At 53.0% G+C, this 12,686-nt stretch overlaps 1 protein-coding gene across 3 annotated transcripts; it reads right to left on the reverse strand.

The window, feature by feature from the left end:
* Positions 1–148: 148 nt before the first annotated feature.
* LOC105416730 (zyxin) lies at positions 149–10,089 on the reverse strand. Of its 3 annotated transcripts, none has more exons than XM_029832412.1 (10): positions 9,844–10,089; positions 5,511–5,750; positions 5,174–5,420; positions 4,998–5,093; positions 3,891–4,436; positions 3,669–3,810; positions 3,109–3,278; positions 2,808–2,986; positions 1,951–2,071; positions 149–1,865 (listed from the first exon to the last, which is right to left on the reverse strand). In XM_029832412.1, the coding sequence occupies exons 4-10, from the start codon at positions 5,025–5,027 to the stop codon at positions 1,752–1,754; spliced, it is 1,302 nt and encodes a 433-aa protein (XP_029688272.1). In that variant the 5' UTR covers positions 5,028–5,093; positions 5,174–5,420; positions 5,511–5,750; positions 9,844–10,089; the 3' UTR covers positions 149–1,751. The 3 variants fall into 3 exon arrangements, with proteins under 3 accessions (XP_029688272.1, XP_011604185.2, XP_029688273.1); XM_011605883.2 differs by having other exon boundaries at positions 4,998–5,096; XM_029832413.1 differs by lacking the exon at positions 9,844–10,089 and adding an exon at positions 9,486–9,764.
* Positions 10,090–12,686: the final 2,597 nt, after the last annotated feature.

The following is a 12,686-nucleotide window of genomic DNA, read 5'->3' on the forward strand; positions in this document are numbered from 1 at the left end:
GACCAGAAAATAGGGTCAAAAACAAGATTACAAATGACAACGCAAGTCATGTAATATAGTTTTAAACCTTTTCTTTTAGCCGGTCTTGTTAAATAGAGCATTAGTTAATCCCCATTACATTCACCGATGAATACAAAACAGATGAGACTTGCTTGGCATCTAGCACTTTATTTATATTTCCATCCAGCCGAAGGCGCTGGGGCGGGGCTAAATATTTGGAAACGTTCGGAAACACATATCAAAACAAGAATCAACCAACTTACATGGCAATATAAGGTATCTCCATGGAATACATCACATTGTAACTAAACAGATAAATGCTGATGTGAAGGCATCATCATACGTGTAACGTGTGTGATGGACCGGCGCTGGCGGGCCGTCGCCACCATGGTCATGTCTGGTGTTAAAGTGCACCAGGCTCCAAACACAAACCATAGCTCTTCCGGATGTGGAATTACGCCAGACGCGATTCAAAAAGAAGGAAAAAAATGGAATTTAAAAAGAGCGGGAGCATAATCAAAGCATTCGAGAGAGAAACAGCACATTAAGATGAGAATAATACAGAAGAGCAGAGAGGAAGAGGCCGAAGTACAAACGATAAATGGAAAACATAGTGGTACTGACTGTCAAACAATAATATATATAGAAAAAACAAGAATATCACTGTTTTAGGAACCTTAATATTGCAGTTATGACATTTTAAAAATCCAACATTTGTTGCCTAAAGCTCAAAGTCATTGGTTCTTCTGTGAGAACAGGTTATACTGCTACACATAACCTCCACACTTTAAATGAGGGGCTATAAATAGTACTGGTAAGGCAAAACATTCCAGGAAAATAGAGAATATGCATATCAAAGCTTTATGGATTCTTGGTGGAGTGTAAAAAACTAAATTGATCATGTGATGGGACACCAAAAAAAAGGGTTTTTGTTCACGCTGGAACTGTGCAACGAACTCTCCGTAGGTCCCGTTTGGTCCGGCTGACATTTCTCATTGATTTGTCCCCCCCCCACAGATCCCAGTCCGCCTCCCACGTCTGCGATCTTTTTAAGTTTGTATTTAAAAAGCAAGCATTCAAAAAAATATGCAGCTGGACTCTGAAGCATTCGCGTGACAAAACTGCGGCGACGTTGCTCCTGCGCGTTCAGAACATCTACACGTTATTCCAGGTTACACTGAGGGTCGGCACGGACCGGCTGACGTAAAGCACATTTCACTGGGGAAAACACCAATAATCATGCAGTCAGGCACGACAAAGACCAACAAAGAAACGCCCTCGTAACAACCAATCAGAGGCTGCGCGACGGTGCGGACACGGCGATCTCAAAGTCTTTGGATGGAAACGTCTGAATAAATTGTGCTACATCACGGAGGGTAAAAGGCAACTTTAGATTTAAGAGACTCATTTACTTATTTTTTTAAACCAAATTATTCTTGTGCAATTCAAGCTGGATTTTTTTTTTTTTTTTTTTGTGTAACAGAGTTGGCTCACATTGCCTTAATACACAAAAGACTAGGAAAGATTGGAAATAAAGAACGCGGGGGGGCGTTTGTCAGCGCAGTACATTACCTCTGCACTGAGGATATTCAGCTGCATGCAAACATACCTTTACACAAAGCACATTCACGCTCACACCTGCGCACGTATGCTGAAGAAAGCCCTGTTCAAAAGGCAAAACCGGCAGATGAATAAATCCTGTGCTTGTGGATTTGATTCATAGATACACTGAGTGGCGCCGCTCCAGCCAATCACTGGGCAGCTTGCTTGGCTCGCTTGGTGTGGCACTTCATACACAGGATCCTGCCCTCCAGTGGGTAGCATCCATTTTCATCCGCCTCTATGGACAGAGGGCGAGCACAGTCCTGCACAATCCACACGCAAGCATGTTGATGCCCATTTCATGGCCAAGTTGGACCAGTGTATTTTACCATTTTATTTTTCTCTCACCTCACAACGGTAACACTTTAGGTGGAAGTTCTTGTCGAGGGCCACGACTCGGACCGTCTCCTCGCTGCCCGGCGCCGGAATGATGGGTTCGTTACAGCTCACACACAGAGGGGAGAAACGCCTGGAACAAACGGACGTTATTCCGTTAAATTCACACACACCCTCGAGACTGAAGTGTGTTTTAACTTTAGGAGGATTTACACCAATGTTGCACAACTGTTTTTATAAGCTATAATCAAGGTTTCCACATATTCCTGGGCTAAATGTTCCCTTTTTACCTAAATTAAACAATTAAACTACTGTGGCCAAAATGCAAATTCAGAATTGGAGTTGATTTGAAGCTGTAAATTAGAATTTTCTGCTGTTAGAGAGGAGCCATGAACATGGGGAGTGTGACAGAACAGAGGAAATGTCCCTTTAGGAGCCTTTTTTTTCCTCTGATGATTGCAGATAGATTTCTGAATGCTGAAACGTAACGGTGCAAAAAAAAAAAAGCTATTTTATTTCAAAGAGCAAAAGTAGAGCCGAGGGCCTGAACGTTCCTGCTTATTTCCAGTCCAGATCCACTGTGGCGCTGCGAACAAAGATAATTAGCGTCGCTGCTCAGTTAACTGCCCTGACAACTACTGACGATGATAATAACCCAGTAATTTCCTTCCCTGATCAAAATAGAGTTAAATTAAGTGAAAAATGGAACAGGATCATGAAAACAGAGCAGCTGAAAAAGAATTGTACCACTTACCTTATTCCCTGTTTGCTGCCAAGTCACTCTGACATTCCTGTTAACTAACTGGTGGGCGTGTTAACTAACTGGTGGGCGTGTTAACTAACTGGTGGGCGTGTTCCTGGGGGGTTACCTGTGATAGTCCTGGACGCAGTAGGGGTTGTTGTTGTCGTCAGTGATGAACGGCGCCCCCTCCAGTACGCAAGAGCAGGTGCTACAGCGGAAGCAATGAGCATGGAAACACTGGCCCACTGCCTTCAGCACACGGTCTGTGATCTTCTCCCCACATCTGGAACAAACTGCCAGGGAACTCTGAAACGGAGGAGGGGGAACAACGTGACCAAGTGAATCCAAATCCAACGTAATGCAGAAATAAGCCGAAATATTGGATTCAAGCCTGCCAACGCAGGAGCTACCGGCACGGGTCTCCTCACCATGTAGCAGTCCTCACACTCGGGGGAGCCGTCCCTGTCATAGAACTGCATGCCCTGCAGGGGGCGGTGGCAGCTCAGGCAGCAGAAACAGTTGGAGTGGAAGAGTTTGTTCATGGCTCGAACAGCCGGCTGCGTGCGCGACAGAGCCTCGTCACATTTCCCACAAACCTCTAAAAGAGGACAGGAGAGAGAAGAGATAAGACGCGGTGAGCGTCAGACACGGGAGAATATTCAAGTGTAGCCGTCCTGCAGCACAACATCTGCACGGCAAAAACAAGGGAGGCAAAAACATCACATGAAACCAACTACATCCGGTCTAATAATCTCACATCCAACAGTGCGACAGAAATTCACTCAGGCATCACGACTGTGAAGCTGTGAGGGTATTTCTACCCAAAAGGGAGGAAGCAGGAGAAGAGATCGATCAGACTGTTGCCATGACAACGATGACAACGATGAGTCAACAGTGCTGCAGATGCCACAGATATCTATTTATGTCCCAACAAATGAGGATCCTGCCGCCACAGCGCTCAGCGTGAGCGGGTTTCGGTCACGTGTACCTGTAGGAGTGGAGGTGATGACGGGCGCGTGCGTGTCCATGTCTTTAATGAAGTCCTTGGTCATCCTCTCCAACTCTTCCACCTCCCTCATATTGAGAGGAACACCTCCACCTGGAACAGGAACCGGGCCGGGGGGCGACGGCTGTGCACAAAAAGAGGGCGGGCCTTTAAAAACGCTTTTATTCTGTGGGAACAGTGTGAATGTGAAGAGTTGCTACGTACTGCAGAGGCTGGGGGAGTTTTCAGGGGTGGATTATAAGAGTGGGGAGACGTCACCGCCTTGGGTTGAGAAACTGGCACAGCGGCGGGGGGGGTTTGGTTCGCATTCGTCTGGCCGGCGAATGCAGAACCCTTGATGTGATTGGAGGGTGGTGCGGACACCGTGTTGCTTGGAGCGGGTGGGGCGGGAGGAGCCGCGGGAGGTGGCGGGAACGAGCTGGCGGCAGGGGGAGGAGAGGGTTTTGGTGCCACGCTGCTGGGAGGAGCGGTCTGGTTCAGTTTTTGTGCCAGAGCAACTGAAGATGTCGCTGGTCTCCCTCCAAAGGCAGATTTGGGCGCCACGGCCGGGGGCTTCGCGAACGGCTGGGCGGCGGAGTTGCTGTGGTTGGCTTGTCGGTTCGTTCTGGCTTTGAGCTCTTCCGCCCAGGGGGCCGGAGGAGGTCGGTCCCCCATCTCCGGCGGTGGAAGGAAGGAGAGGGCTGGTTTAGGAGCAGTCGGGGGGGGAGCGGCAGGCCTGGGGGCTGGTGCTGCAGAGACCTGGCTCGGTAACTTTGGACAACAGGCGACAAAAACATTAATAACAGAAGAATTTCTTAAGCCCACAAACAAAGCTAACAAAATAAACGTGAATGGTTCTTCCAAGGGCGGCGTGAACGACTAACTCATTAAACGATCAGGCCTAATGAAACTTGATCGGACCGAACACGGTCCTAAACCAACTGAAGCGCAGTTATTAAAATAAACTGTGAGAGCTGCCGTTCGAATTGATTGCGAGCGCTTCATTTTTTGGGGCTTTATTTTGAGCTTTTGAGCCAAGATGATTCTGCGCTTCTCCATTTATGGCCCTCTGACTGGATCTCTGGCAGCACAGATGGGCCTCGGCACAGTCTCACGTCCTCCATTCTGCACACATCCTCGCTAACACGAGGAGAAACTAACGAGATAAACCGGCCATGGCGCCGTGTTCCCTGACCCTTTTATTTTCCGCCTCTTCGTGTGACTCAATCTTTTTTCCCCTGCAGTGATGCTGCCTTGGACGCCCCCCCTCTCTCATTTCCCCTCCCCGTTTTTCTTTGCTTCGTTTATTTCTGCCATCTTAAAAATTGGTACCTTGGGGTTGAAGGGTCCTCTGGTCTCCATCTCGGACAGGAGGTCAGTCAGCGAGTCCAGCTGCTTATCAAAGCTGGTCTGCTTCTCGAACAGCTTCTGCTAGAGGGGAGAAGATGGACATGAAGAAAGATGTCAAGCTCGACCCTTTTTCAGCGTGACCCGGCGGAGCATCTCACCTGTGAGCTCCCGGGGGCAGAGGGTGGGGGGGGGGGGGGGGGGGGGGGGGGGGGGGGGGGGGTGGGGAGAAGGAGGTGGGCAAACAGGCACTCTCCTCAGGGGGAGCTGGCAGGGGCAGGTCATCGGCCACTGGAGGGGGCGCCGGGAATGAAGGCGGGGGGGCATCGGAGGCACCGGGTGTGGTTTGGCACTCAGGGGGGGGGATCGGCAACTCATCGTCCAGTGGGGGAGGAGGGGGTGGGAAGTCTGGCATAAATGGGAGAGGGTGATTGGTTAGAAGCTGTGAACACCTTAACCAGTAGTCTGACCTATAAACCCGATAAATCAGGAACCCACCGTCGCAGAGCGAGGGGGGGGGGCGGCGGCAGGTCGCCCACCCGGCCGATCACACGCCCGTGCCCACCGGCGTTGGCGATGGGGCGGATGGAGGGGTCAGGCTCTTGGGCCGCGGCGGCGCCACGGAGGCAAACTTCTTGGGCTGGTTGTAGAAGGACGGGGTGGTGACTTTAAAGTTGAGGGAGGACGTCACCATGAACGGTTTGCTGTTGCTGGAATCCTCCATCGTGTGGACTTCACCTGCAGACACGTGTGAGAACAGCAGGATGTAGTAGGCGGTGTGAGCTGGCGCCGGCCCTCTGAACACGCTGTGGAGCACGAGCACGTGCACTCTAACTCCAACTGGGGTGGAAACATGCCGAAACATCCCTTTCAGATCACATTACCTGCCTGTCTTAGTCAGATAAGGAAATGGGTCAATCTAGCGCGTTTACAGACTTCAGTTGTCCGGTTACGGTCAGACTGAGGCAAAAATTCATTTATCGGTATCACACACACCATTAATTGAAGAGCTTGCATTCCTCCGCTGGGCTAGCATGCTAAAGCTATGCTGGAGAACCTGAGGATCCCACCTTATAAAGCGCTTGTTGTTGAGGGTATTTATGCACTAATGGATGCTCTACAATGGGGCCTGTAGCTTCTCTTCAGATGTGACCTAGAAAATGACTTTTCACCTATGTGTGTCATTCAGAAACAAGGTGCAGCACAGTGAGTGAAAACTTCCTGACGATGTATCAGTTCCAGATGCTGAAGACGATTTACAATAAGCAACACGTGGCTGTTTACAGGAAATTCAACAGACTTAGAGCAAGACTCTCCGACTTCAACATTTTCATGTGAGGTGCGTCGAAATGGCTCAAATATTTACCTCCCACATGCTGGCGCTTAAACAAATGTTGATCTTACTTGGGTCGGGCGAGACTTGTCAGAAAATTTGAACACGCTACACCGACGGCGCCCAGGCCTCAAAATGACCTTTAGAAAAAGCGCTTGTTCCTCCATCACCACCAAATGCAAAATTACCACCTGTAACTCACAAAAACTGCAACTGAAGCAAATCTAACGACATGCAAGGCGCACTGATGCTAACATCGATACAGACGCTAACCTCAACACCATAAAAGGAGTCTCAGACGTCAGCTTCATGTGAAATAAACGCCAGAAAATGTCCGCATATGTTAGTAATAATGTTGTAAATGGTCACCAACTATGTACGAACGCTGTCACACTGAGGACAACTGTGTCTTTGCTCGGGCTACGTCTTCAGTTAGCTTCAGTTAGCACAGCAGTTTCGGTGGGCTTGTTCGTCCTATTTCATGGGGCCAGGACGGAAAGCAAACCTTAACACATGTCGATTCTAAAGAACGTGTCCTACATATTTTAGTGTTTAATCATACTGCGTAAGAGCAGCGGGCTGGAAAACTGGAAGATGCAGGAAGGCCCCAGCTCCGCTCCGCTCCGCTCCACCACCCCGTCGCTTCTGCACAGATCTGCTGTGCGAACCATCAAACAGAGAAGAGCGGTGTTTCCTGCAGGAACGGTTTAAAAGAAAGATCCAGGAAGGGCCGCGATGAGGCGGGTGATTCAAATCCTCTGGCGCCTCGTTACTGCAGCATTAAAAACCACTCTGACGCTGACCCAAGTTCACACTTCATGCAACTGACAGCCGGGTCAAGCCAGCAAGCGTGCACGTGAACGGAGTTGCACGTCATGTTTGTGAGCAGACAATGACTCAGCCTTTCTGCTCCACTCGCGGCGACCGTCTTGTTACTCAGAGACAACGTGCGGCTCAATTATTCACCCACGCTAATAAACTCCGCTCCGCTTCCTTTCCTCGCTTGCAGCCGTCCTGGGGGGTTTAATAAAACCAGATCGACTCCAGACTGGGCTTCAGAAATCCATTATGAAACCCGATCCGCGAGGCGAGAGACCCTCGACCGAGCAGCATATTTGGCACTGGAACTCAATGACATCACCTTTTTGGTTTCCTTTCCACTGCTCTTTGTTTGTGCCCCCATTTGTCCTTTTTATTAACCCCCTAAATGAGGATTGCGTGCAGGTTTTGGACTCTGCTCCTGATGAACGGCCCCGGGTTCCCTGGCAGGCCACTTTTTGTCTTTTGTTCTTACCCCCCCCCCCAAAAAAAAACTCATCAGTCATTTCTCCCTTGCAACTTGAGCCGTGTGACATCATTTCAGGTCCTTTTTAAAACTTCACAGCTGGTTGTGGTGGACGGAGGAGGGTGGCCCCAAGATTAAAGACCAGCAAACCTTCCAGGGATCCACTGGTGGAGCATATAATCACACTATAGATATTTTAAGGACATTTAAGCCGCCCTGGTGTTGCTTAACCGACTAAAACTGGAATGTCTGACACATTTTTGTTCTTCTTGTCCTCGGCCTTGTTTCACGGAGGACTCATGGGGGGGGGGGGGTTACAGGAACCGCTAAAAGGGGCGCACAATTGACAGGATCACTACTCAAATCAGCAGCCAACACTTCAGTTTCAGAGACACAGGATATCTCACAAGGCCATTTATGGAAGTTTTTTACTTGACTCACTTCCTAATTTTCCACACAGACTTCTTAAGTGTGAATGCTTCCCCCCCCCCATGACCGTTGAACATTACAGTTGTGTCAACCGCCTAAACGCGCGTTCAGCGACGCCTTTTTCCACACGCAGTCAGCTGAGCGGCGGCGAGAAACGTGCCCGAATTCCTCAGTGACTCCGTCCCTGGGTGGCAGGCCGGCGACCCGTCTGCTGCTCCCACTCTATTGTTCTGATGCTAATGGGGCGCCTGCGTCCAGGGAGAGCGTGTCTGGGCCGGGGGTCAGCAATGCGGGGGCAGACGGTCCTTTTGAGCCCAATCTTACAGGTCACTGGCGCCAGTCACGCTCCACAGTGAGACGACGGGCCGAGCAGGAAACGGCTCAGAAAAAGGGTGAGATTCCCCATCGCCATAACAACGGGGGCTGACACGACCAGGCAAGGTCCGCCGAGGGGTTCGACAGCAAACCGAGTCAAAAGATGAAGTTTGGTGGCTGAAATTAAACCAGCACCGTCGTAACGGGGGGGACAGAATCACGGGACCAGTGGGGCGTGCGTGTCAATAATCCCAGTGTTTGGGAAAGCAGAAAGCCCACATTAACCTCGGAGCAGCCTGGACCAGGACATCAGGAACCACTGCTACAGGCACTTTTCTGAGCCCCTGAGGGTTGAAACAACCTCCCCGCTGGTGTAAAAGTAGATCCAAAGACTTCACCAGCTGTGGTTTGCACAGGACCTCCGCCTTCTCGTTAGGTGTTGATGCTAAATTGACCATAAATGTACTCTCTCAGCATTCTATTATTAGTGCAGAGCTGTGGCAGATTTGCCCTATTTTACCCCAGCCCTAACTAGGTGATCCCAGTTAGGTCATTCAGGCAGGAGGACATTCCAGAAACAGCGTTAGCAGATGTTTTCTTTGTCTAAATGTCATAGGTGGGTCCACACTGTGCATTCACTACTACCTTAAAGACGATTAGAATTGTAGATTGGGGGGTCAGACAGGCGGAACCACTGAAAACGAACACCGACAGAGCTGGCCCAGCTCACCAGAACCGCCAGGAACGCGCAGAATTAAGGATTCGGGCTGAAGCTAGATGCTATCAGCTAGCTAGGTAGCCGAGGGGCAGGTTACCTCTGACGTTTCACTGTACTTTACATACGGACCGAACACCTTCGGTAGTGATCAGAGTCCGGAACCAGGACGGTGGTGTTTCAACAGGCGTTGTGAAAACGCACACGTGCACACGCGCACACGCACGCGGCTGAAGTGCTGCGGAGCGCCGAGCTGTAGCGCTGACCGACATCGGTTAACTTGCGACTCGTCAACCACACTGTGAGCTTTCACACGTCCACACCCTGAACCATTAACCCCCCCGGGCGTGGGCCGGTTTCGGGAGCTCGACCCCGACCCTGCCTCTTCTACCCTACCTCATGGGGCGACTCTTGTAGCAGTTCTGCCCTGTGCTGTTGATTAACGCCGCTGCCCTGTGGCCGTAAACGCAACACGATCGTTTGGACTTCCTGTCGGTTCTTCCGCATAGCTGCTTATCGGTCCATCAGCTGTGGTACCGACCGACGGCGGAGGCACATTCCCCGCAGGGGGGAGAGGAGCAGAACCCCCAAATCATGTCGTTTAGACACAGCAGCTGCTGCGGGGTCGCGTAAAACGCTGCCATGTGATAAAGCTACACAGCTTCCCCGTTTAGTCAATCTTGCACGATCAAGCCGCCTCACTTTAGGGAAAATAGTCCGTCCAAAGTCCCGTCCAGTGACCTCGGTGACTTACCCTGCTCAGGTTTCCTGACGCGGATCTCTCTTTTTTGCTTTCCCCTCTCCCTTTTCTTCTGCTCCGAGGAAGGGTGAGCAAGAGTTGACTGTAATGCCAACTTCTCTTTCTCTCTTCCCCTTCCAGCGCTTAGACCCTCCCCCTGCGCGCTCCATCCTGGAAAAGGAATGACACCATTCCAAACAAGTTAGTGCGCGTTTGATTTGGGCTCAGCAGATGTGTATTACAATGTAAACAGCCCCCCCCATCTTGTCCTCCCTCTCTCCCCCTCCCTCTCTCTCTCGCTCTACCTCCCTCCCTCTCCCCTCTTGTCCTCCCTCTCTCTTCCTCCTCCCCCTCTCTCTCTCTCCTCCCTCTCCCTCTCTCTCTCGCTCTACCTCCCTCCCTCTCCCCTCTTGTCCTCCTCTCCCTCCCTCCCTTCCCCCTCTTGTCCTCCCTCTCTCCCCCTCCCTCTCTCTCGTTCTACCTCCCTCCCTCTCTCTTCCTCCTCTCTCTACCTCTCCCTCCCTCTCTCCCCTCTTGTCCCTCCTCTCCCTCCCTCCCTCCCCCTCTTGCCCTCCCTCTCTCTCTCCCTCTCTCTTCCTCCTCTCTCTACCTCCCCCCCCCCCCCCCTCCCCCCCCCCCCCCCTTTCCCTCTGGATTCCTGCAGCATTCTTCACTGAATGACATCAACCCTGTTGCCTCTCCTTGTAAGGTCAGGCTGAGGGAGAGAGGAGGCGAGAGGGAGGGAGGGAGGGAGGGAGGGAGGGAGAGATAATGGGGCAATAGAGGCTTGATTAGATTCAGGTTCTGAGAGCAGCCCGGGTTTGGAAGCACGAGGGAAGCGTGTAGCTGCAGACGGCCTGTGGCCGTGCTGCCCAACCGGACCGCTCTTAAAGAAATGTGACTGATTCAACAACGTTCCTCCGCGTCCAGCTGTGATCCAGCTGTGATCCAGCTGTGATCCAGCTGTGATCCAGCTGTGATCCAGCTGTGATCCTTCTGCCAGCTGCAGGTGGTCGCATCATTGACAGCGAGGCCAGAAACAGCACATTTGCTCCTGGCTCCATCTCGGGGGGGCCGTCGTTCACCCCAGAATACGGACGCTCTACGATATACGCGCGCACGTTTCAGGCTCGGCGTGCACGAGGCACTAATTCACCACCTTTGGGGTTTCGCGCCTGGCAGGTAACCTCACATCACCCTCCAGATGTTATCAGAACCCACTGATCACCATGTTTGAGGCCCGCTGCAGGTCCTGACGCGGGCCTGGCCCCGTTGGGGGGTGTTCCCGCCTGCAAGCGCCCCCCCGCTGTGCCTGCTACGGCCTCGCCGCCCCCCCCGGTGGAGGCGGAGCTCCGCCACGACTGCAGGTCAGCGCGGAGGGCTCAGGATGTGACAGCACAGCTGCTTCTCATTCAGGTTGTGTAACCATGTGGACGTTCTGGAAGTTCTGCAACAACTGTTGCGTAACCCGCCCGCCGGATGATTCATGCCTGGGAATTACAGGGAGTGGTCTTCGGGGGTCTCACAGAGCCTATTGTCCGAGCAGGAATGTTTCCAGTCGCTCCCCTCTTCCACACTGGGACGCAAATGATATGAAATTCCATTGGGAGATTTCCACGGCGGCTCCGCCGGTGCAGGGAAATCACCCGGGGGGGTGACGCGTGAGGGCAAAGGTCGGAATTCCAGGCAAGCATTCCTTTGACACCTGAAGGGAGGGGCCACGCTCCTCTTCTACACGTTCAGCCAAACATTGCTGGGCGCCGTGGCGATGGAAGCGAGGAAAGTTGGGACAGGCAGCGAGAAGGACGGCTCTGGGGTCCAGACAGTCCACAGGGAAGACAGACGGCCTGGAATGTTGCCAGATATCAGAATGGCAGCCCCCAGCGAGCACCAGACGTTGCCCTCTCTCCCTCCCCCCCTCTCTCTCCCTCCCTCTCTCCTCCCTCTCTCCCTCCCTATCTCCCTATCTCCCTCCCTCCTCTCCTCTCTCCCCTCCCTCTCTCCCTCTCCCTCCCTCCCTCTCTCCCTCCCCCCCTCTCTCTCCTCCCTCCCTCTCTCCCTCCCTCTCTCCCCCCTCTCTCCCTTTCTCCCTCTCCCTCCCTCTCTCCCTTTCTCCCTCTCCCTCCCTCCCTCCTCCCTCTCTCCCTCTCCCTCCCTCCTCTCTCCCTCTCCCTCTCTCCCTCCCTCTCTCCCCCCTCCCTCCCTCTCTCCCCCCCTCTCCCTCTCTCCCTCTCCCTCTCTCCCTCCCTCTCTCCCTCCCTCCCTCCATCTCTCCCTCCCTATCTCCCTCTCTCCCTCCCCTCCCTCCCTCCCCTCCTCTCTCCCCTCTCCCTGTCCCTCCCTCCCCCCCTCTCTCCCTCTCTCTCTCTCCCTCCCTCCCTCCCTCCCTCCCTCTCTCCCTCTCCCTCTCTCCCTCCCTCCCTCCCTCTCTCCCTCTCTCCCTCTCCTCCCTCTCCCTCCCTCTCTCCCTCTCCCTCCCTCCCTCTCCTCTCCCTCTCTCCCTCCCTCTCTCCCTCTCCCTCTCTCTCCCTCTCCCTCCCTATCTCCCTATCTCCCCTCCCTCCCTCTCTCCCTCCCTCTCTCCCCCCTCTCTCCCTTTCTCCCTCTCCCTCCCTCCCTCCCTCTCTCCCTCTCCCTCTCCCTCCCTCCTCCCTCTCTCCCTCTCCCTCTCTCCCTCCCTCTCTCCCTCCCTCCCTCCCTCTCTCCCCCCTCTCTCCCTCTCTCCCTCTCTCCCTCTCCCTCTCCTCTCCTCCCTCTCTCCCTCCCTCCCTCATCTCTCCCTCCCTATCTCCTCTCTCCTCCCCTCCCTCCCTCCTCCCTCTCCTCTCCTCCCCTCCCCTCTCCTCCCTCTCCCTGTC

The sequence above is a fragment of the Takifugu rubripes genome, unplaced genomic scaffold (assembly GCF_901000725.2).
Source record: "Takifugu rubripes unplaced genomic scaffold, fTakRub1.2, whole genome shotgun sequence".
Classification (NCBI taxonomy): domain Eukaryota; kingdom Metazoa; phylum Chordata; class Actinopteri; order Tetraodontiformes; family Tetraodontidae; genus Takifugu; species Takifugu rubripes.